The following is a 21,047-nucleotide window of genomic DNA, read 5'->3' as shown; positions in this document are numbered from 1 at the left end:
CATTACAACCAATCGTACTACAGTTACTGGAACAGTTTTATCTGGCTTTGTAAACTTATCTGGTTTTGTGATAACATAGCTGTGTTTTATTGCCGTTTTGCAGTCAGAGTGACTGACAGTACGTTCCCAATTACAAAATGGCGCCGATTAAACTCCATGCTTGGCTGCCTGTTCATCATGCTAAAGACATCTAGCATCACTGCACAGATACACAGCTATGTCACCCAACCCTTATCACATTGCAGAGCCCTGCAGGGTGTGGCAACTGTGTCTTGGATGTGAGGAAGGATTATTGTCACAACATACATTTGTGCTATCCCACATAGATAAATACACTAGGGATGACTATCGTTCATCTATGAATCAAATTAATTCAAGGTTTATGACCGATGTAGAATACTTTTCCCAGCGATGGTGGAGAACCTATGTTTTCTGTACATCACTATCTCAGCCTAAACCAATATTTATGTATGTTCTAAAAATATATATATATATATATATATATATATATTTTTTTTTTTTATAACGATCGTAGTTTAGACCACAGCACCCGTGACTCACCACCCCTGATCTTTGATTGGTCAGCGGGTCTTTCATGGAAGCTAGGATGGCCATCTATGACTGAAACCATATATGGTCTCCCATAGCACAGTTAGGGGTCTATTCATGTAGCATTGAAAAGACCTTTTTTTGGCGGTAAACAGGGCTTTTCTCTGCCTACTGCAATTCACAGAGCGGGTTAACGTGTAGAAGTCTCTGACTTCTCCAGCGTTACCCCCGCTCTGTGCCTGAATCGCATCACCATACCTTTGAATGGTGAGTGCGATTCATGAAGGTGTGGAAAGCTCTGCTTTCCGCTTCTCCATGGAGTCCAGGTTCGCCATCTCAGGACGCCGTAACCTGAACTGTAGTGCGGAGACATCAGGGAAGCTCAATGCTTCCCCGATCACTGCTCTGCACCTCGCGCTGGCTCTGCCCCCCGACCTCACAGCAACTACTGCGGGCTGACGGGAGGTAAACACCCTGCGCATGCGCAAAGTGACCCTCCGCTGTACCCCGCGCATCGCTGGGAAGGACCGCTGGAGCAGACCTCACCGCAATAGCCCTAGACACCGCAGCGCATCGTCTTAAGGGTAAGTATACATTAATTGCTACTTATCACAGCTATACATCGCATCAAAGCAATGCGATGTGTAGTGATAAGTATCAATTATGTTTTCGTTTTCTGTATGAATAGACCCTTTAGTGACCATATTTGTCCACTCACACTTTTCACATCGCAGCTGAACACACCCATGGCCATCCCACTTAAAACACTGTTACTTGAGAAATAGTTATGCTGCTGATATTGATTTGGTATTGCCATGAGCGGTTATTTGTGCATTCAAGCAGTGCATACGCCCAGTGCGCTGCGTCCTGTGTCCGCAGTCACCGCCGCCTGCCCGCTCCCCGTCTGCAGCAGACGCCGTGGACTGTGTGGGCGTCCGCTGTAGCCGTCTCCAGTGACAGATACTAGAGGTCATTACTGACCTCTAGTGTCTGTACGTCGCTGCTATGGCAGAGATCTCATGACGTCTCTCCCATAGTGATCTATTCATGAAGCATTGAAAAGTGTGTTAAAGTGAGCCAGTGGAGAAGTTGTCCATGGCAACCAATCCGCTGATATGTATAATGTATAATGTAAAATATTTCATAAAAGAAAAAAAATATGAAAAAAAAAAATCTCAAACACGTTGTGATTCACAATGAAGGCAGGAAAGTGATCGTACCCTTATATTTGGTGTGAGCCGCAGGTGTTGAGAAAGCAGTAGGCTCCAGAGTTTAGAATCACAAATGTTACCCAAAGCATGCAGAGATTGTCCGTCTTGATTATGGAATAAGGCACAGCATGGCAAACCAACGCGTTTCTGGACTATGCTGTCCCTTTTTCAAGGTCTATATCAGGTTTGAATAATTTTAACATTGATGGGGAGAAACAGATGGTTTACTACCATCGATGGATGTTTCAAGGCTAGTGAATTATTTGGCATCTAAGTATCAGTGCATGGCTCCAGATAAATTGAAAACATAATTCTTAATTAATAAATGATTAATAGAAAAAAATTATAGAACATATATATAGAATTATTTAGTAAATCTTTGTCTTTATTTAGATTGTCTTAGTTTTAAAAAATGGCAGAGGGTGGTAGCAGAAAACGAACCTCACTTACTCAAGATGAAGCTGAAACATCTCACAGTCAGAAGAGTCACAGTGATGCTTCTCATGATGAATATGAATCTCCTGATGAAGGAAGCATCCACAGGGCCCCAAAGTTCACAGATGATGAAACAGACACCCTCATTGACCAAGTTATTCATCATACATGTCAGCTATTTGGTCCCGAAGCTTTTAATGTACACCAGAAATTTAAAAATAATACTTGGGAAGAAATAGCAAAATCTGTGTCTACAGCTCGAGATATACATCGAACTCCTGAAAGCTGCAAAAAGAGACTACGTGACTGTAAGAGGAAGACAAATCATAAAATAAAGTGTAGAAGAAAACTCCAAAAGGTTTGGGAGAAAAAACTAGAAGAGCACTTTAGAATGGTACAAGATGACGAGAGGCCACCCACTGGTTCCCAGGGTAACTATTTTACAAACTATAAATATGTATATAACTATATCTAGATAGATAGATAGATAGATAGATAGATAGATAGATATATTAGCGTATTGTCCATGAAAAATATCAATCCACCAGATGTGTGTGTGTCTATATCTATATACACACAAACATAGGTGGAGTATGCCATAGCCCAATATCAATCAATAAAATAAAAAATGTTTACACATATATTTTAATGGGAGAGTAAGATAGTGAAAAATTTGTTTTATGATGGCAAATGTGAAAATAATTATTTTAATACACAACATTATAAAGAAAATTACATAAATTGACCTTCAGGCTGTTTGTATAATGTGTATATGAAACAAATTAATTGTGTAAATATACACACACTTTGTTTAATGCACAAAGTATGTTAAAAAATTGTATAAAATGACCTTACGGGTTTGTGTATAATGTGTATATTAAACATAAATGCACTCTGTGCTTCAATTTGGACACCATCGCCATGCGATCTCATTATGATATGCAGTTAGTACAAATACTTTCAAATTGTATATCCAAATTAGTACCTGAACCCATCATTTAGGATAAGGTTTACTCAATGTGTGTGTGTGTGTGTGTGTGTGTGTGTGTGTGTGTGTGTGTGTGTGTGTGTGTGTGTGATATTAAAATGTTTAGTAACTGTAATATTTTTATTTTATTTTTTATATTTGCTAAAGAACTTAAGGTTGCTCAAGAAAAAAATCAAAAGAAAACACATAAGAAAAAGCAGAAGAATTTGGAAGAGCAACAGTCTGGTAAAAAATTTAAAACAAAAGTAAAAACGTTACAACTAAACAGTAAATAATGTTTGCAATATTGTATGATGTTATATCGTGAGTTAGATAATAAATAGTTTATGTAAGATATTTCAAAATATAGTGCATATGAAAACATATACTGTTAATTTCTTTGTTCTATTGAGCCAAAATAAATACTTTGGTCATAATTAAAAATCAATGTAATTTTTTTTTTTAAATACATATATAATTATTAGCTGAAAAAAATAGTTAATTGCTAAGTAAATGCTAGTATAATCAAAATAAATTAATTAAATTAAAATCTCTTACTTATGTCTCTCGTTTTATCAACGAGATATACCAAAAGTTAACTGATTACTTTGTAATTGATTATCAATAATTACACTTATAAAGGACATTCTACGAACGCTGCTGCCGCCAATGGGTAAAATTGCAGGCGCAAAGGAGAATTATGCCATTCTTTGTCAGCCCAATCCTGCTGCTGATGCTACTCTTCTAAATGCTGTAAATGTGTGGACTACAGGCAACCCTCACTATGTTATATATGTAAGATATCCGAACTTAATTTTTTCATGTAGGAGGTCATTAGGTAGATAAACATTGATTGGGCTACTAAAAGTCAACATTTATTATGTAGACATGGTCATTAGATTGACATGAGAAATAAGTAGACCTGAGTCCAACCTTCTTAATTTAATTAGTTATTTTTCTTCCTATTTAAGGATCAACTTGGACAACAATTGGGAATGGGAACCTGCAAATAATACAGCGGTAGCTGAGCTAGGCACCTTACACAACACATCACTTAACGAGGAATGTGAGAACAAAAACAGAATTAAAAACCCATGTTGAAATTTTTTACTATATAACTAAGTACCGACAACCCTTCTCCATACACTTATGTCTTGTCACTATTCATCCACGCAAGGCCGACCAGTAATGATTTTTAACTGTCACCCCCTTACCGGCCACACAGATAAGTGTTAGAGCTTTGTATTAGACTCACCTTTTTTTTTTACAGATTTTTAGTCAAATATTTCCACAGTGTGTTGTAAATTGCTACCTACTTTCCTGAGTTAGCGTTGAACCTAAAAACATACACACATGCTATCTAGCATCTTATTCTAATTTTATAAACATGCCCTCCTACTGTAAAATAATATTGTGCTAGCTATAATGTTTTACCCTATGTTGTAGAAATAAATCAAAAATTGGATTAGAAGCTATATTATTGAGCCAAAAAGGCTTTTTTTCTGTTGTAATAAAATAATAATAATAAATATAATAAAATATTATATGTATTAAAAAATATTAGTAAAAAAATATAAGTAAATACATTTTTGAGGTATGCTTTACACAGTTTTATAATGCTAGAAATATTGTAATGTCTATCAAATATTATGTATTTATATGTATGCAATGTTAAATATACCTATTATTTATTTCAGGTTCCTTTACAACAATTTCAAGGAAAGTTTCTTTTTCTGAAACAAAAACAGTTATGACAGACAATTTTCCTCCAACTGCGGATGAACCATCAGTGATGCCACATATTTTAACATTGGACAATCCTTCCATGGTGGACGAACCATCAATGCTGCATCATGATGCAACAGCGGACCATGCTACCATGTTGGACCAACCATCAATGCTGCAACATACTTCGACAGTGGATGATACTTCCTTTGTGGCCGAACCATCAATGCTGAAACATTCGGCAAGAGTGGATGATCATTCCACGGCGGACCAAACATCAATGATGCAAGAATATTCTTCTGTGGTTCAAAGTTCCACTACGGTAGAGACTTCCACGGTAAATGAAACATCCATGAGGCAAGAACAATCAACAATGGATGATCCTTTCATGGAGGAAGAAAATTCAACCATGCTAAACCCTTTAATGTTAGATAAAGGTATTTATTTTGATCAATATAATTAAAATGTACTATCATTGATATTCAATATGGTTAAAAACTATGTTTAAGATTAATGGTATTTATCTATTATGTTTTAAGCCATAGAAAGCAACATGGTGACTGCCACACAGACACAGGATAACATTAATGAGGAGCCTGTATTGCACAGCCAGAAAAGTAATATTGATACAGAAGATACCAACCAGGTGGAATTGAATGCAGAGACTGCACATTCTAGTGTAATTGACCATGGTCTTCAAGACCAATTCCTGGACTCTACAAATCAAGGTAAATTTTTTTAATGTATAAAACATAGATTTTAATGAGATCCACTATCATTAATAGATACTGGTTTTTTTATAACTTGATTTTTTGGTTCTTCTAACTATACTTAATAAATTGTCTGTAAATTGATGTATTAACTGTACCTAGAACTTTTTATACACACAGAATGTGACGTTAGCAGATCACAAACCATTAGCCAACAGGATTCTTTAAAGGAAACCATGCAGCTAATTGAGAGGAATAGAAATGAAGAAATGAAAAAAATTGAACATCAAATAAATCAGCTGAATAATAATATACAGATTCTCAACACAACACAAAGACAACAGAATCAAGCACTTGTCACTCTTGCAAATTTTTACGATCATCTTGTTTCATCACAGAATGTGGCAGCAATCAACTACCAACAGATGCAGCACAGTATAAATCAAATGCTAGCATGGCAGTATGAGACTATTACCATCACACGCATGATTTCCACTTTCATGCAACTGTTGACAGAAGAAAGACAAAGAATGTCCAGATCAGATAATCCTTCTTGTATATCCAATGCTACAGCAGGAACCTTTGTATCCAGCTGTACACGTGGAGACTATGTAACAAGCTCTACACACAGAGAGTATGCAACGAGCGCTGCACCTGGAACCTATCTATACACCACTTTACCAGGAGAATCTGTATCCACCCCTGCAGCAGGAACAGATGTATCCACCACTTTACCAGGACCCTATGTATCCACCACTGCAACAGTAACCTATGTATCCACCACTTTACCAGTATACTCTGTATCCACTGCTGCAGCAAGTACCAATGTTTCCACCACTTTAACAGGACCATATGCATCCTACACTTTACCAGGACCCTATGTATCCACCACTGCAGCAGGACCCTATCTATCCACTACTTTAACAGGACCCTATGTATCCTCGACATTATCAGAACCCTATGTATCCATCCCTGCACCAAGACCCTATGTATCCACTACTTTAACAGGACCCTATGTATCCTCGACATTATCAGGACCCTATGTATCCATACGTGAAACAGGACCCTGTGTATCCTCCACTTTTGCAGGACCCTATGCATCCATCCCTGCACCAAGACCCTATGTATCCACCACTGCAACAGAACCCTATGTATGCACGACTGTAACAGGACACTATGTATCCTCAACTTTAGCAGAACCCTATGTATCCATCCCTGCATCAAGACCCTATGTATCCACTACTTTTACAGGACCCTATGTATCCTCCACTTCAGCAGGACCCTATGTATCCACCACTGCAACAGAACCCTCTGTATCCACGACTATAACAGGACACTATGTATCCTCAATTTTAGCAGAACCCTATGTATCCATCCCTGCATCAAGACCCTATGTATCCACTACTTTTACAGGACCCTATGTATCCTCCACTTCAGCAGGACCCTATGTATCCACCACTGCAACAGAACCCTCTGTATCCACGACTGTAACAGGACACTATGTATCCTCAATTTTAGCAGAACCCTATGTATCCATCCCTGCATCAAGACCCTATGTATCCACTACTTTTACAGGACCCTATGTATCCTCCACTTTATCAGGACCCTATGTATACAACAACTTACATGGAGACTATGTATCCACTGCTTATAGAGGCCTCAATGTATCCACCACTGCACCAGGGCCCTATTTATTGAAGCCAAAACCAGGACACTCAGAATCCACTACTGGACAAATTGCCTCAGAATCCACCGCTGACTCAGGACCCTCAGAATCCACCGCTGCAACAGGAAAGTATAAATCCACCGCTGCACCTGTACCCTCTGAATACAGCCCTGAAAACACAAATTTGAGAAGCATAGCTGTAGCATCAGAAGTGCATTCAAGATTGCAATTGGCTTATCGACCTAGCTCAAGCTATGATGAGAATATGGATCTTCGAGTCAGATTAGAGCGTGCAAATATTCAAATTCAACATTGGAAGAGACAGGAAGCTAACGATGAGGATGAAGCTTAAATATTAAAGGTAATTAATAAATGTATATAGATTGCATTATCAGATAACTAAATATGGTGAGACATATGTGCTATGCTTTTTTTGAAAAACGTAACATAAAAAATGTGTTTCCTCAAGATAACAAATGTGCCCTACTCAACGATCATCATCCTGCACTTAAAAAATCCTACATATAACACTAACATTTATTATTTTTAATTAGTTTTAGCCATAGGCTTCTTATTCAAATTGTGAGTTTGAATCACCAAACTCAATAGGAAACTAAGTTAATCCTACATTGATTTTCTATTGTAATTTTGTGTATGGTTTGTAAATTTTTCAAAAAAAAAACATCATTTGATTTACTTTGGATACAGTCTTAGCAGAGTGTTATAGGCTACAAGTTTAGACATCACAAGAGTGGAGTATAAGCAAAATGCTGGCATGTAGCATACAAATATCTTTGTTTTATGTAGAGGACCAGAGCTCTGGAAACACACATGTAGACAAAGTTGCCTGAAATATAAAAGGAAAACAAATAAAAAAAGAGTAAAGACATAAGGAAGAAGAGTGTTAAACAGGATATAATAAACTTTTAAATATATGTAGATATTTTCAAGTTATTTGGACAGAAATCTGTCCCTGAAGAAGGGGATTTTTAACAAAACATGTAGGCAATAAAGGGACACTTTTTGCATCATTGAATACGGCAGTGTGAGTGCAGCCGATTACCTTTCATCTACATAGTCATCTTATGCCAAGCTGACGAGGAGGTCACTGCAGCATATTGTATTTATTGTTTGGAGCACAGTACAAACTGACACTATATATATATATATATATATATATATATATATATACATACATCAAACATCGGCACCGCAGACTAATAAATTAAACTCAGACATACGGCATTGCTTTGTCCAAGAAATGCATTCTTTCAGAATGTATTTTATTAGTCAGTAGTGCTTCCATTGAATGGTGATTTTTGCAATATTTTGGGGTTGTTTGGACATGATAATTTTGTCTGTGCCGTGAAACATAATTTATGATGGAACCCATTACTATAGTGCTTGTATATCTTTAACTTAACCATTGCTAATACAAATGATGGAAAAATCTTCGGTGCACTACTGATCTAGAGTCACAATGAGAAATATATATTGTAATATTTTATTATAATTAGGGTTGTTACCTTTAAACCTTGCATTTCTTTTAAAATGAAGACTACAGTTAAAGATAAGGTGGACAAAAGTATGGAAATTAACTTTCAAGAACTTACCTGTTTTACTTCATTTTTAGATATGTCACAAACGGTCTTGCGAGCCAGGGTGAAGGAACTGAAGACAGAGGGATACAGAGTCATCCATGTGTCCTGTTTGAAAAGACAAATCGATAATAGGAATATACTTTCTGAGATACTTCAAGTCGTGCATTCCTGAAAATGTTCTAAATTTATTTTGTTTTGTTTTGGTTTGTTCATGTTGGTGGGGTTCACATACTAATATGTTCAAGATAAAAATAGAGAAAATATATGTACAGACACATATTCCATATTACAGTGATTGTTCATGCATATATATATAATTTATATTCTAATAATATCCCAAAAAAATTATTGCAAGTTTTGTATTGTTAATAATTTGCATTTGCTTAACAATGCATTTATATATTCAAAAAATATATACAAAAGATTTGCGCTCTAAAATACACACACTATATGTAGTTGGATTCAGGCGGCTGCTCACCAGTTGTGGGCGGGCTGCCCCAACAATGGATCAAAGTGAGTGTGAAAAAAGAAAGAGTGGGAGCGCAGAATGAATCCAATATATTGTTTTATTTAAAATATTAATATGTCATCCACATAAAAATGCAGTACATGAACTAGCCTCAGAAAAAACAATTGATATTATATAAATGTAAACGAGACTGCCATATCTCCTGAACAAATATGAATAAAAAACCTTTAATAAACCCTAGTTAGGGCTGCATTAATGCTTCATGAAAATCAGCCGTGCGTCCACGAGCTGAAATGATTGTAAAAAGGAGACTGCTAAAAAGTGCCTCTGTTATAAGTCACTGTCCTCCTTATACACAATAGAATCTCATTGGTAGAGAGTGTCCCAGTACTGGACTTGCGGACAACCGTGCTGTAGTATTCTGTGGCAAATGGATAGTGATGGTCAAATTCTATTTGTGGTATATCACCTGATGTAGAAGCCTCTCCGTCAAAGGCGCTGTACTGAGCCGGGTTTGCTGGGGCTCTGTGCAGTGAACGTACAGCTGGTCTCGTCACCGGTGTACCATCCAGATGAACACGGTAGTTTAATTCTGCTGAAGGATGCTGTACCAGTCTGGATATGCAACAGTGTAAAAATACTGGAGCAGCAGATTCTCCGTCCGCTGGTGTAAAAATCCGTATTAATTGCGGCTACGGTCCACTCGATGCATGCGGCTCACAGGGTGTCAGGAGAATATAGCAGTCCAAATGAGGTCCTTCAAAGGAGTACCTTTGAAATGAAATAAAATTCATTTCCTTCTGATGAAACGGCCAGCGTTGTGGGACGAGAAACGCGTTAAGGTACTCCTTTGAAGTACCTCATTTGGACTGCTATATTCTCTTAACACCCTGTGACCCGCATGCATCCAGTGGACCGTAGCCGCAATTAATACAGATTTTTCCACCAGCGGACGGAGAATCTGCTGCTCCAGTATTTTTACACTGTTGCATATCCAGACTGGTACAGCATCCTTCAGCAGAATTAAACTACCGTGTTCATCTGGATGGTACACCGGTGACGAGACCAGCTGTACGTTCACTGCACAGAGCCCCAGCAAACCCGGCTCAGTACAGCGCCTTTGACGGAGAGGCTTCTACATCAGGTGATATACCACAAATAGAATTTGACCATCACTATCCATTTGCCACATAATACTACAGCACGGTTGTCCGCAAGTCCAGTACTGGGACACTCTCTACCAATGAGATTCTATTGTGTATAAGGAGGACAGTGACTTATAACAGAGGCACTTTTTAGCAGTCTCCTTTTTACAATCATTTCAGCTCGTGGACGCACGGCTGATTTTCATGAAGCATTAATGCAGCCCTAACTAGGGTTTATTAAAGGATTTTTATTCATATTTGTTCAGGAGATATGGCAGTCTCGTTTACATTTATATAATATCAATTGTTTTTTCTTAGGCTAGTTCATGTACTGCATTTTTATGTGGATGACATATTAATATTTTAAATAAAATAATATATTGGATTCATTCTGCGCTCCCACTATTTATATATTCTAATTGTATTTGCAATAATATTTGAATAGATTACCAATCGGAACATATTTGTGTGTTTAATGTACACATTACACAAATTTGCTTCCAAACTCGCAAAATAGTAAATTTTTAATATTGATATATAAAAAATTGGAATTGGAAATTAAAATTATGAAGGTAAGGATGGGATCAGATTAGCAAATATATATGGTTCTTTGATGGCGTAAACCATCTAGCCAATTGACGCTATCATCATTTCCCATGTTTCCCTCAAAGACATACACGCGTATGTATTTCCCACATATTGCGTCATTTAAGTTTTAGGGTGCTGTAAGTATGAGGAATAATAATAAAAACAATAAGCTAACATAGTATTTTCAATGAATAAAACTTTTATTTTCTAAAGGGTGAACTTTGAACAGGTTAACATATTATAACTGGTAATAGATTTATAAATAAATCTTGAAAAAAATATATTGTATATGTTTCTATAATAAAGATTAATAAGAATAATATCACCGCATCAGATTATGTTATGTAGGATCAAGATGGTTTTCATATTCTTTGTTGTGGATTCATTGTGGATCAAGTTTCTTTTCCTGTATTGAAAAAAAAATAGTCATACACTGTGTGCACAAACAATGATGATTCAATAAAAAAATTTAAAAAAGGAATTTTTTTTACGTGTTTTCTATATAATAATATAAAAACAAAAAAAAAATTTTTTTTCATATTTGTTAATCTAAGAGTAATTTTTTTTTAGTTTACATTAAGGGTAAAAATCTGTCAACTTTAATACCCAAACATTGAGAGATATTACACAGTTTTATTAGTATTGTATAATTTTATTATTGTACTATATTTTGGTAAATATACACAGTTTCTGAAGAAGATGTGGAAATACTATTGCCATCCTAATCTGACAGTGTTTATATTAATGATGGATAAAAATTACGAACATTTGATTTTGGTTATTGTTTAAAATAATTCAATAGGAAAATGTTAAATATATTGCTGTCATAACAATATAGTTAAATATGATATTTTTTCAAATAAATATATTCAGTTGAATAATATTTTATTGTTATGTAATATTAACAATAGAGAGTGGATCCATACTAGGCATTTCCAAAGTTAGAGATATGGTCCTGTGTAGTAATATATATATTAGTGTATAGGTAAAGCAAATATGTTCATTTTAGATATGTTAATATTTTTAAAGGTACATGATTCCAGGATTCATGTTAGAAGTACAATTTAGTTTAGAATTATAATTAAATAAAAAAAAAGGAATGAATCTAAAAATGAAGATATGGATATCAGACATTTCAAAGGTCATAACAGTTAACAAGATTATGTAAGAAATAAATTAAAAATATTATTTAATGTATGTAATATGTTTTGTTAAGAGCTGATTAAAGTACGTAAACAGGCTAAATATAAAAATGATAAAAACTGTTTCAATAGGTATAGTTACCGCAAAACCAAATAATGAGGAGTCCTAATCAGCGGATTGCAGTTGATTGGAAGGGCAAACAAGATAACTAGTTTAGGTGAAAAAAAAATATAATTAACAATGTCAAGATTAAACTATTACATTAGAACAGATGATTAAGGTACATAAATAGAAGACAAATTATCTACATCAAATTGTTTTAAAATGCATATTACCTGGAAAGTAATAAGGAGAAAAAATCTTCTTTGGCTTGCAGATGATGATTGGGAGGTCAGAACAGTAAACTAATTTAAAAAAATTGAGTAAATATATTAGCAATGCAGAAAAGTTAGCAAATGTTTAGAATAGTTGATATGCACTTTGAAATTGTATACAATTTAGAGAGCAATATTAAGGGGGGTACTCATGGAGAGATCCATGGCTAAAATCTAATCAATCTGACTAGATTGATTAGATTTTCTGCACATATCACTCGTGTGTAGCCCCCTCTGCGATAGCGATGCGCGGTGACGAACATCGCTATCGCTGCTGCTAGATTGAGCCTGCATGCAGACCATTACAGTTACATCAATTTAGAGTTAGTGTCTACTATACTATATTGACATTTGTGTGCTAATAAATTCTTTATAATTTAAAAAAATAATCAAATTTAAGGGAAGGGGGTATTGCTTGTTTGAGAAATGAGGTGTAACAATGTAAGATTGTTATTAACCAATCATAATATTTAGTATGTTACATGCACAAGAAAACATTAATAATTTAATTAATACCTATCACTGTTTTGCATTTTTACAGTTTATACATAAATTAGAATTTATCTCATTGTGTTAAAAACAGTTATTTCATAAGGATAAGGCCAGGATAACACAGCATGTGTCTAAATGAGTTATGGAACCACAGCATACTGCATGCCTTTAAACTTTTTTTTTATTATAGTGATGCCAACACTGTGGCAGTGCATGCTGGGTAGTTTAGTTACACAGAAGTTGGTGAGACAAAGGTTGCCTAACCATTACCTAGTCCATGGTTTCCTTCGGCATTTTAAATACACCTCCCAGCAAGCATGGACAACATGTTTAAATATAATAAAAGCAAACCTGTGAGAGTGCATGCTGGGATGTTTATTTCAACAGCAAATGGAGAACCACAGCATGTACACCATGAATTAGGCAAATAAAAAAATCTAACCGTTGCAGTAAAAATAGGATTTCAAAAATGGTGCAACCAAATATATATATATATTTGTTTTGATATAGAAAATATTGTAAATCTGTTTGATAAACAATATAATTGTTTTAATTGAAGAATATTAATAAAATTTATGTTAAAATTAATGAAGGGAAACTTTATGAAAAACATTACATGGGTACAACTGTGCTAAACTGAAATGGGAAACCATTATATTTTAAATCTTTAAAATATAGCTAGAGATTTTTGATTGATGTATATTTTAGAATGGAAAACATAATGTAGAAAATACTTGAATAATAGTTAATTTCTATAATTATAAAAATTCTACTTACCAGTAATGATAGCACCCGAAAATTCAATATGTGAAAAGTGGTTTTTTTTTTATGGTATTTTAAATGATTGAAAGTCAACTAATGAAAAATAAACCATAGAAAATATGAAACTTAACTTTAAAATGAAAAAATAACTATGTTTAGAATTAGTTTTAAAGTTACTCCAACTTGAGATGGAAGGCAATGGCATTTAGAAATTCCATCAAATCTATGAAACCAAGTTGGGCAAAACATTTCTGTAGTGCATCTTCTCGAGCAGTATTTTCACGTTTGGTTGGTGTTCGGGCAACATTAAAGGTTACTTTTTCAATGAGCTTGGTGGTCATTTGTTGCTCCTTGTGAAGATAGGAGATAAGTTTGTAGACTCCAAACTTTTTCTCTCCCAGGAGAATATTCCATCTCCTGTGCCATCCTTCCAACTTATTTTGGGTCCTTGGAATCCCACCAACCATATTGTCATGCACTGACCACATGCATGGTGGAAACAGTGGGGGACATCTGTTTTGACTTCTGGTTCGTTCTCTAAGCCGCCCCAATATATATGTCTCCTCAAAATAAGTTACTAATGTAGCAGCATTAGGAGGCATTTCTGATTTTAATTGTTCAAATGCAGCAGGGATTTCGTCTGCTGGGAGGAAGGAAAGTGCCTGAAGGTTCCTAAGTTTCATAGCAAAAGCATGATCACGTCCATATTGTACAGATAAGCCACATGATTGAATTTTTCGCCAAATATTTTGACCTAAATGAAACAAGCAACACTTATGTGTGCTACTCGGAAAAACTTGTTTAGCTGCTTGTATTGCAGCATTCTCAAAATCTGTCAAAATGTAAAGAGGAGAAAATAGAATATCATATTCCTGTGCATAATCCTGTAGGTCTTCTAAAAAACGGATATAACAAACCTCACTTTTGCTACTAAGCAATCCATAGACCAGTGGGACGAAGCGTTGCGTACTGTCATCTGTGCCAACCATAGCATGAATTGAGTATATTTGTCTAAATAGGGTTGGACACGTTTTGAAAGTGCCATCCATTACCCAATACGGTGCCTCATGAAGCTTCCGCAAGTTAGCTTCTGTACTGAATAATAGTGTCCTTTCGTTGTGGAAAGTACTGTCCTTTCCAAGAAATTTTATCCCATCAATGTATTCCAAATTATGTGGGATATCAATATCATCGAGTGTGGTTGGCTCAGGTGGGCAATCCGCTCTCCTTACCCTTTTCACAAGTTTACGGAGGGATTCACTGTTAGGAAGACAGGCAGCACTAGTAGACGGCATTTGGGCAGTAACCGCTTGAATTATTACAGATGGTGGATCATTGGTATCCCTTGCACGTTGCTTTATTGATGCCTTGGCAATGGCAACATCTGTTTTTTCAGCCTTCGGAGTATGAGTATGTTCTCCATGAGTATTAAGTTGGTGCTGTCCTGCAACAATGGTCGTCTTTGCAAAACATGAACAAGGGCCGGTCTTCCTCTCTGTGCAGTGCCAATAGACGACATCACCACGCTGCTTGTTTTTTGCCAAAAGATATCCGTCTATGTTTAAGAGCATTCCTCTTGTAGAAGGAACCAAACGACATGAAGGTTCATCAGCCATAGTTGAAATACGAATGAGTACTTGATCAGAAGGCTGGATGAATGTCGATTATGTAGACCTGAGCTAAGAGTAACTCTTTATAGCATTTTGAAGAGGGAGGAGAGTTAAAATATATTCAAATGTAACCAATGGCCAAAACTTTAAATTTAAATAAGTGGGAGGGTTAAAATTAACAAATATTTTTTAAGGGTAAAACGTTGGGATATTGATTGGATTTAAATAAAAAACTTTTATTAGGATACATACCTATACTAGTATAAAATATAAAAAATGTATACTTAGAGAGGTTTGTCAATAATATATGGAGAGTGCCGTCATACGATTGTTCATGGTCCGGAATGAGACTTGTAGCGACACGCAATAGAAATAACTTTGTAGGTGCCAGAGTCTCATTAGAGGCACATAAAGGGGTACAGGGGGAGGTATGAGAAGAATGGGAGTGTACGTCCAGAAATAGAGGGGTGCGCAGGGATGGGTGGGGGGGGGGGGATAGTGTACCATGCAGGGAATGATTGGCGGCAGTGGGTAAAGGCTTGTGGGAGATTGGCGGGCAGCCTTGGACTTGTAGTTCCATGCTTTAGAGGAGGGTATTTGATTTGGAAATTAGCGGAGGAAGCTTTTCATTTTGGATGGATTGGGGGGGGTGTAAATTTGGGAAGGGTGATGACTTCAATGAGGGTGCATAGAATAGTCTGGGGGGGGGTTTTATTATTTGGAGTTTGAAAACAACACGCACCCAACATGTTCTTGGGTGCGTGATCATTCAAAGGTTTTGACAGGAGAGACATGGGGTCTGGAGGAGACAATAAGATAAGTGGTGAACTTTATGTGACTCGGATTAGTATGGTGTTTGTATGTAAGAGACTTGGAGTCTACAGATAGGGGTGTAAGGGAGACATAAACATGATTTAATTTGTTTAGTATGGGTGCGCAGGGAGGGGGGGGGGGGGATAGTGTACCATGCAGGGAATGATTGACGGCAGTGGGTAAAGGCTTGTGGGAGCTTGGCGGTCAGCCTTGGACTTGTAGTTCCAGGCATAAGAGGAGAGTCGGGCGGCTGAAGCTATTAACGGGGGTAGCGTCTAATGCAAGACGCCTGATGGGGTGGGCAGGGATGGGGGGGGGGATAGTGTACCATGCAGGGAATAATTGACGGCAGTGGGTAAAGGCTTGTGGGAGCTTGGCGGTCAGCCTTGGACTTGTAGTTCCAGGCATAAGAGGCTTGTGGGAGCTTGGCGGTCAGCCTTGTACTTGTAGTTCCAGGCATAAGAGGCTTGTGGGAGCTTGGCGGTCAGCCTTGTACTTGTAGTTCCAGGCATAAGAGGCTTGTGGGAGCTTGGCGGTCAGCCTTGGACTTGTATTTCCAGGCATAAGAGGAGAGTCGGGCGGCTGAAGCTATTAACGGGGGTAGCGTCTAATGCAAGACGCCTGATGGGGTGCAGGGGGGTGGGGTGTGAAGAGAACACATAGGAGTGTACGTCCAGAAATAGAGGGGTGCGCAGGGATGGGGGGGGGGGGGGGGATAGTGTACCATGCAGGGAATGATTGACGGCAGTGGGTAAAGGCTTGTGGGAGATTGTCGGGCAGCCTTGTACTTGTAGTTCCACGCATAAGAGGAAAGTCGGGCGGCTGAATCTATTAGCGGGGTAGCGTCTGATGCAAGACGCCTGATGGGGTGCGCAGGGATGGGGGGGGCTAGTGTACCATGCAGGGAATAATTGACGGCAGTGGGTAAAGGCTTGTGGGAGCTTGGCGGTCAGCCTTGGACTTGTAGTTCCAGGCATAAGAGGAGAGTCGGGCGGCTGAAGCTATTAACGGGGGTAGCGTCTAATGCAAGACGCCTGATGGGGTGCAGGGGGGTGGGGTGTGAAGAGAACACATAGGAGTGTACGTCCAAAAATAGAGGGGTGCGCAGGGATGGGGGGGGGGGGGGGGATAGTGTACCATGCAGGGAATGATTGGCGGCAGTGGGTAAAGGCTTGTGGGAGATTGGCGGGCAGCCTTGGACTTGTAGTTCCATGCTTTAGAGGAGGGTATTTGATTTGGAAATTAGCGGAGGAAGCTTTTCATTTTGGATGGATTGGGGGGGGTGTAAATTTGGGAAGGGTGATGACTTCAATGAGGGTGCATAGAATAGTCTGGGGGGGGGTTTTATTATTTGGAGTTTGAAAACAACACGCACCCAACATGTTCTTGGGTGCGTGATCATTCAAAGGTTTTGACAGGAGAGACATGGGGTCTGGAGGAGACAATAAGATAAGTGGTGAACTTTATGTGACTCGGATTAGTATGGTGTTTGTATGTAAGAGACTTGGAGTCTACAGATAGGGGTGTAAGGGAGACATAAACATGATTTAATTTGTTTAGTATGGGTGCGCAGGGAGGGGGGGGGGGGGATAGTGTACCATGCAGGGAATGATTGACGGCAGTGGGTAAAGGCTTGTGGGAGCTTGGCGGTCAGCCTTGGACTTGTAGTTCCAGGCATAAGAGGAGAGTCGGGCGGCTGAAGCTATTAACGGGGGTAGCGTCTAATGCAAGACGCCTGATGGGGTGCGCAGGGATGGGGGGGGGGATAGTGTACCATGCAGGGAATAATTGACGGCAGTGGGTAAAGGCTTGTGGGAGCTTGGCGGTCAGCCTTGGACTTGTAGTTCCAGGCATAAGAGGCTTGTGGGAGCTTGGCGGTCAGCCTTGTACTTGTAGTTCCAGGCATAAGAGGCTTGTGGGAGCTTGGCGGTCAGCCTTGTACTTGTAGTTCCAGGCATAAGAGGCTTGTGGGAGCTTGGCGGTCAGCCTTGGACTTGTATTTCCAGGCATAAGAGGAGAGTCGGGCGGCTGAAGCTATTAACGGGGGTAGCGTCTAATGCAAGACGCCTGATGGGGTGCAGGGGGGTGGGGTGTGAAGAGAACACATAGGAGTGTACGTCCAGAAATAGAGGGGTGCGCAGGGATGGGGGGGGGGGGGGATAGTGTACCATGCAGGGAATGATTGACGGCAGTGGGTAAAGGCTTGTGGGAGATTGTCGGGCAGCCTTGTACTTGTAGTTCCACGCATAAGAGGAAAGTCGGGCGGCTGAATCTATTAGCGGCGGTAGCGTCTGATGCAAGACGCCTGATGGGGTGCGCAGGGATGGGGGGGGCTAGTGTACCATGCAGGGAATAATTGACGGCAGTGGGTAAAGGCTTGTGGGAGCTTGGCGGTCAGCCTTGGACTTGTAGTTCCAGGCATAAGAGGAGAGTCGGGCGGCTGAAGCTATTAACGGGGGTAGCGTCTAATGCAAGACGCCTGATGGGGTGCAGGGGGGTGGGGTGTGAAGAGAACACATAGGAGTGTACGTCCAAAAATAGAGGGGTGCGCAGGGATGGGGGGGGGGGGGGATAGTGTACCATGCAGGGAATGATTGGCGGCAGTGGGTAAAGGCTTGTGGGAGATTGGCGGGCAGCCTTGGACTTGTAGTTCCATGCTTTAGAGGAGGGTATTTGATTTGGAAATTAGCGGAGGAAGCTTTTCATTTTGGATGGATTGGGGGGGGTGTAAATTTGGGAAGGGTGATGACTTCAATGAGGGTGCATAGAATAGTCTGGGGGGGGGGTTTATTATTTGGAGTTTGAAAACAACACGCACCCAACATGTTCTTGGGTGCGTGATCATTCAAAGGTTTTGACAGGAGAGACATGGGGTCTGGAGGAGACAATAAGATAAGTGGTGAACTTTATGTGACTCGGATTAGTATGGTGTTTGTATGTAAGAGACTTGGAGTCTACAGATAGGGGTGTAAGGGAGACATAAACATGATTTAATTTGTTTAGTATGGGTGCGCAGGGAGGGGGGGGGGGGGGATAGTGTACCATGCAGGGAATGATTGACGGCAGTGGGTAAAGGCTTGTGGGAGCTTGGCGGTCAGCCTTGGACTTGTAGTTCCAGGCATAAGAGGAGAGTCGGGCGGCTGAAGCTATTAACGGGGGGTAGCGTCTAATGCAAGACGCCTGATGGGGTGCGCAGGGATGGGGGGGGGATAGTGTACCATGCAGGGAATAATTGACGGCAGTGGGTAAAGGCTTGTGGGAGCTTGGCGGTCAGCCTTGGACTTGTAGTTCCAGGCATAAGAGGCTTGTGGGAGCTTGGCGGTCAGCCTTGTACTTGTAGTTCCAGGCATAAGAGGCTTGTGGGAGCTTGGCGGTCAGCCTTGGACTTGTAGTTCCAGGCAGAAGAGGAGAGTCGGGCGGATGAAGCTATTAACGGGGGTAGCGTCTAATGCAAGACGCCTGATGGGGTGCGCAGGGATGGGGGGGGGATAGTGTACCATGCAGGGAATAATTGACGGCAGTGGGTAAAGGCTTGTGGGAGCTTGGCGGTCAGCCTTGGACTTGTAGTTCCAGGCATAAGAGGCTTGTGGGAGCTTGGCGGTCAGCCTTGGACTTGTAGTTCCAGGTATAAGAGGCTTGTGGGAGCTTGGGGGTCAGCCTTGGACTTGTAGTTCCAGGCATAAGAGGAGAGTCGGGCGGCTGAAGCTATCAACGGGGGGTAGCGTCTAATGCAAGACGCCTGATGGGGTGCAGGGGGGTGGGGTGTGAAGAGAACACATAGGAGTGTACGTCCAGAAATAGAGGGGTGCGCAGGGATGGGGGGGGGGGGGGGATAGTGTACCATGCAGGGAATGATTGGCGGCAGTGGGTAAAGGCTTGTGGGAGATTGGCGGGCAGCCTTGGACTTGTAGTTCCACGCATAAGAGGAAAGTGTAGAAATATTGGTAGGTCTATTATTGTTATGTCTATTAATGTTGTGTCGATCTGTTTGTTGTCTGTTTTAGTGTTGTCGACCTTTATGTTTGTCTATCTTACGGTGAGTCTGTTCCATGTGATGTCTATTAATGTTGTGTCGATCTGTTTGTTGTCTGTTTTAATGTTGTCGACCTTTATGTTTGTCTATCTTACGGTGTGTCTGTTCCATGTGATGTCTATTAATGTTGTGTCGATCTGTTTGTTGTCGATCTATTTGTTGTCTATGTTTCTTGTTGTCTAGGTTTGTGTTTGTCTATGAGTGTATTATCGAACTATTGGTTTGTATATATGTTTCGTGTCGATCAGTTTGAATGTCTATATGTTTGTTGTCGATGATTGTGATGTCTGTGATATTTCCGTTCTATGTTTTCTTTTGTCTGTGAACATGTTGTCGATGTTGTCATGTGTCTATGTTGTGTTTGTCGGTGTTGTTTTGTTGTCGGACATGGTGTTGTCGACCTATTGTTGTTGTCGATGTAATGTTTGTCGACCTTTTAGTGTTGTCGATCAAGTTAAGTTCGATTTTAGGTTGTCGATCTGTTGGTTGTCGGTCTTTGCTGGATCGATAAGCCGTCCGGATACCATAAATACAGTTGCAGTTACACGACAGGTTGGCAAAGGGATATCAGACAAAGGTATTTAAGCTCCTTAGGAAAATGAGGAAACCATTCAGGGAAAGAGAAATCAACATAAGAATATATAAGTGTATAAAGCATCATCATACAAAAGCTTTCAAAGACATTCCGTGAATTACAAGAATGAATACGTAACAAGATGGAGCGAGCAGACCGAACTGGCTCGGATGTCTTAAA

The 21,047-nt window shown here is 39.4% G+C and overlaps 2 protein-coding genes across 3 annotated transcripts in view; both read left to right on the top strand.

Annotated features, from left to right (window-relative positions):
* LOC134958831 (parapinopsin-like) overlaps nt 1-21,047 on the top strand; it is a 106,373-nt gene that overhangs the window by 39,355 nt on the left and 45,971 nt on the right. The gene's annotated exons all lie outside the window — the stretch shown is intronic.
* On the top strand, nt 2,154-8,982 carry LOC134958308 (serine-rich adhesin for platelets-like). 2 transcript variants are annotated; one of them, XM_063940829.1, is made up of 6 exons: nt 2,154-2,626; nt 3,331-3,408; nt 4,860-5,324; nt 5,427-5,615; nt 5,760-7,624; nt 8,897-8,982. In XM_063940829.1, exons 1-5 carry the CDS (start codon nt 2,173-2,175, stop codon nt 7,613-7,615), a joined length of 3,042 nt encoding a protein of 1,013 aa, XP_063796899.1. In that variant the 5' UTR covers nt 2,154-2,172; the 3' UTR covers nt 7,616-7,624; nt 8,897-8,982. The 2 variants fall into 2 exon arrangements, with proteins under 2 accessions (XP_063796899.1, XP_063796900.1); XM_063940830.1 differs by having other exon boundaries at nt 2,155-2,626; nt 5,778-7,624.

Source organism: Pseudophryne corroboree, chromosome 9 (genome assembly GCF_028390025.1).
Source record: "Pseudophryne corroboree isolate aPseCor3 chromosome 9, aPseCor3.hap2, whole genome shotgun sequence".
In the NCBI taxonomy this organism is placed as follows: Eukaryota; Metazoa; Chordata; class Amphibia; order Anura; family Myobatrachidae; genus Pseudophryne; species Pseudophryne corroboree.
This window is presented reverse-complemented; position numbering and strand designations above follow the sequence as displayed.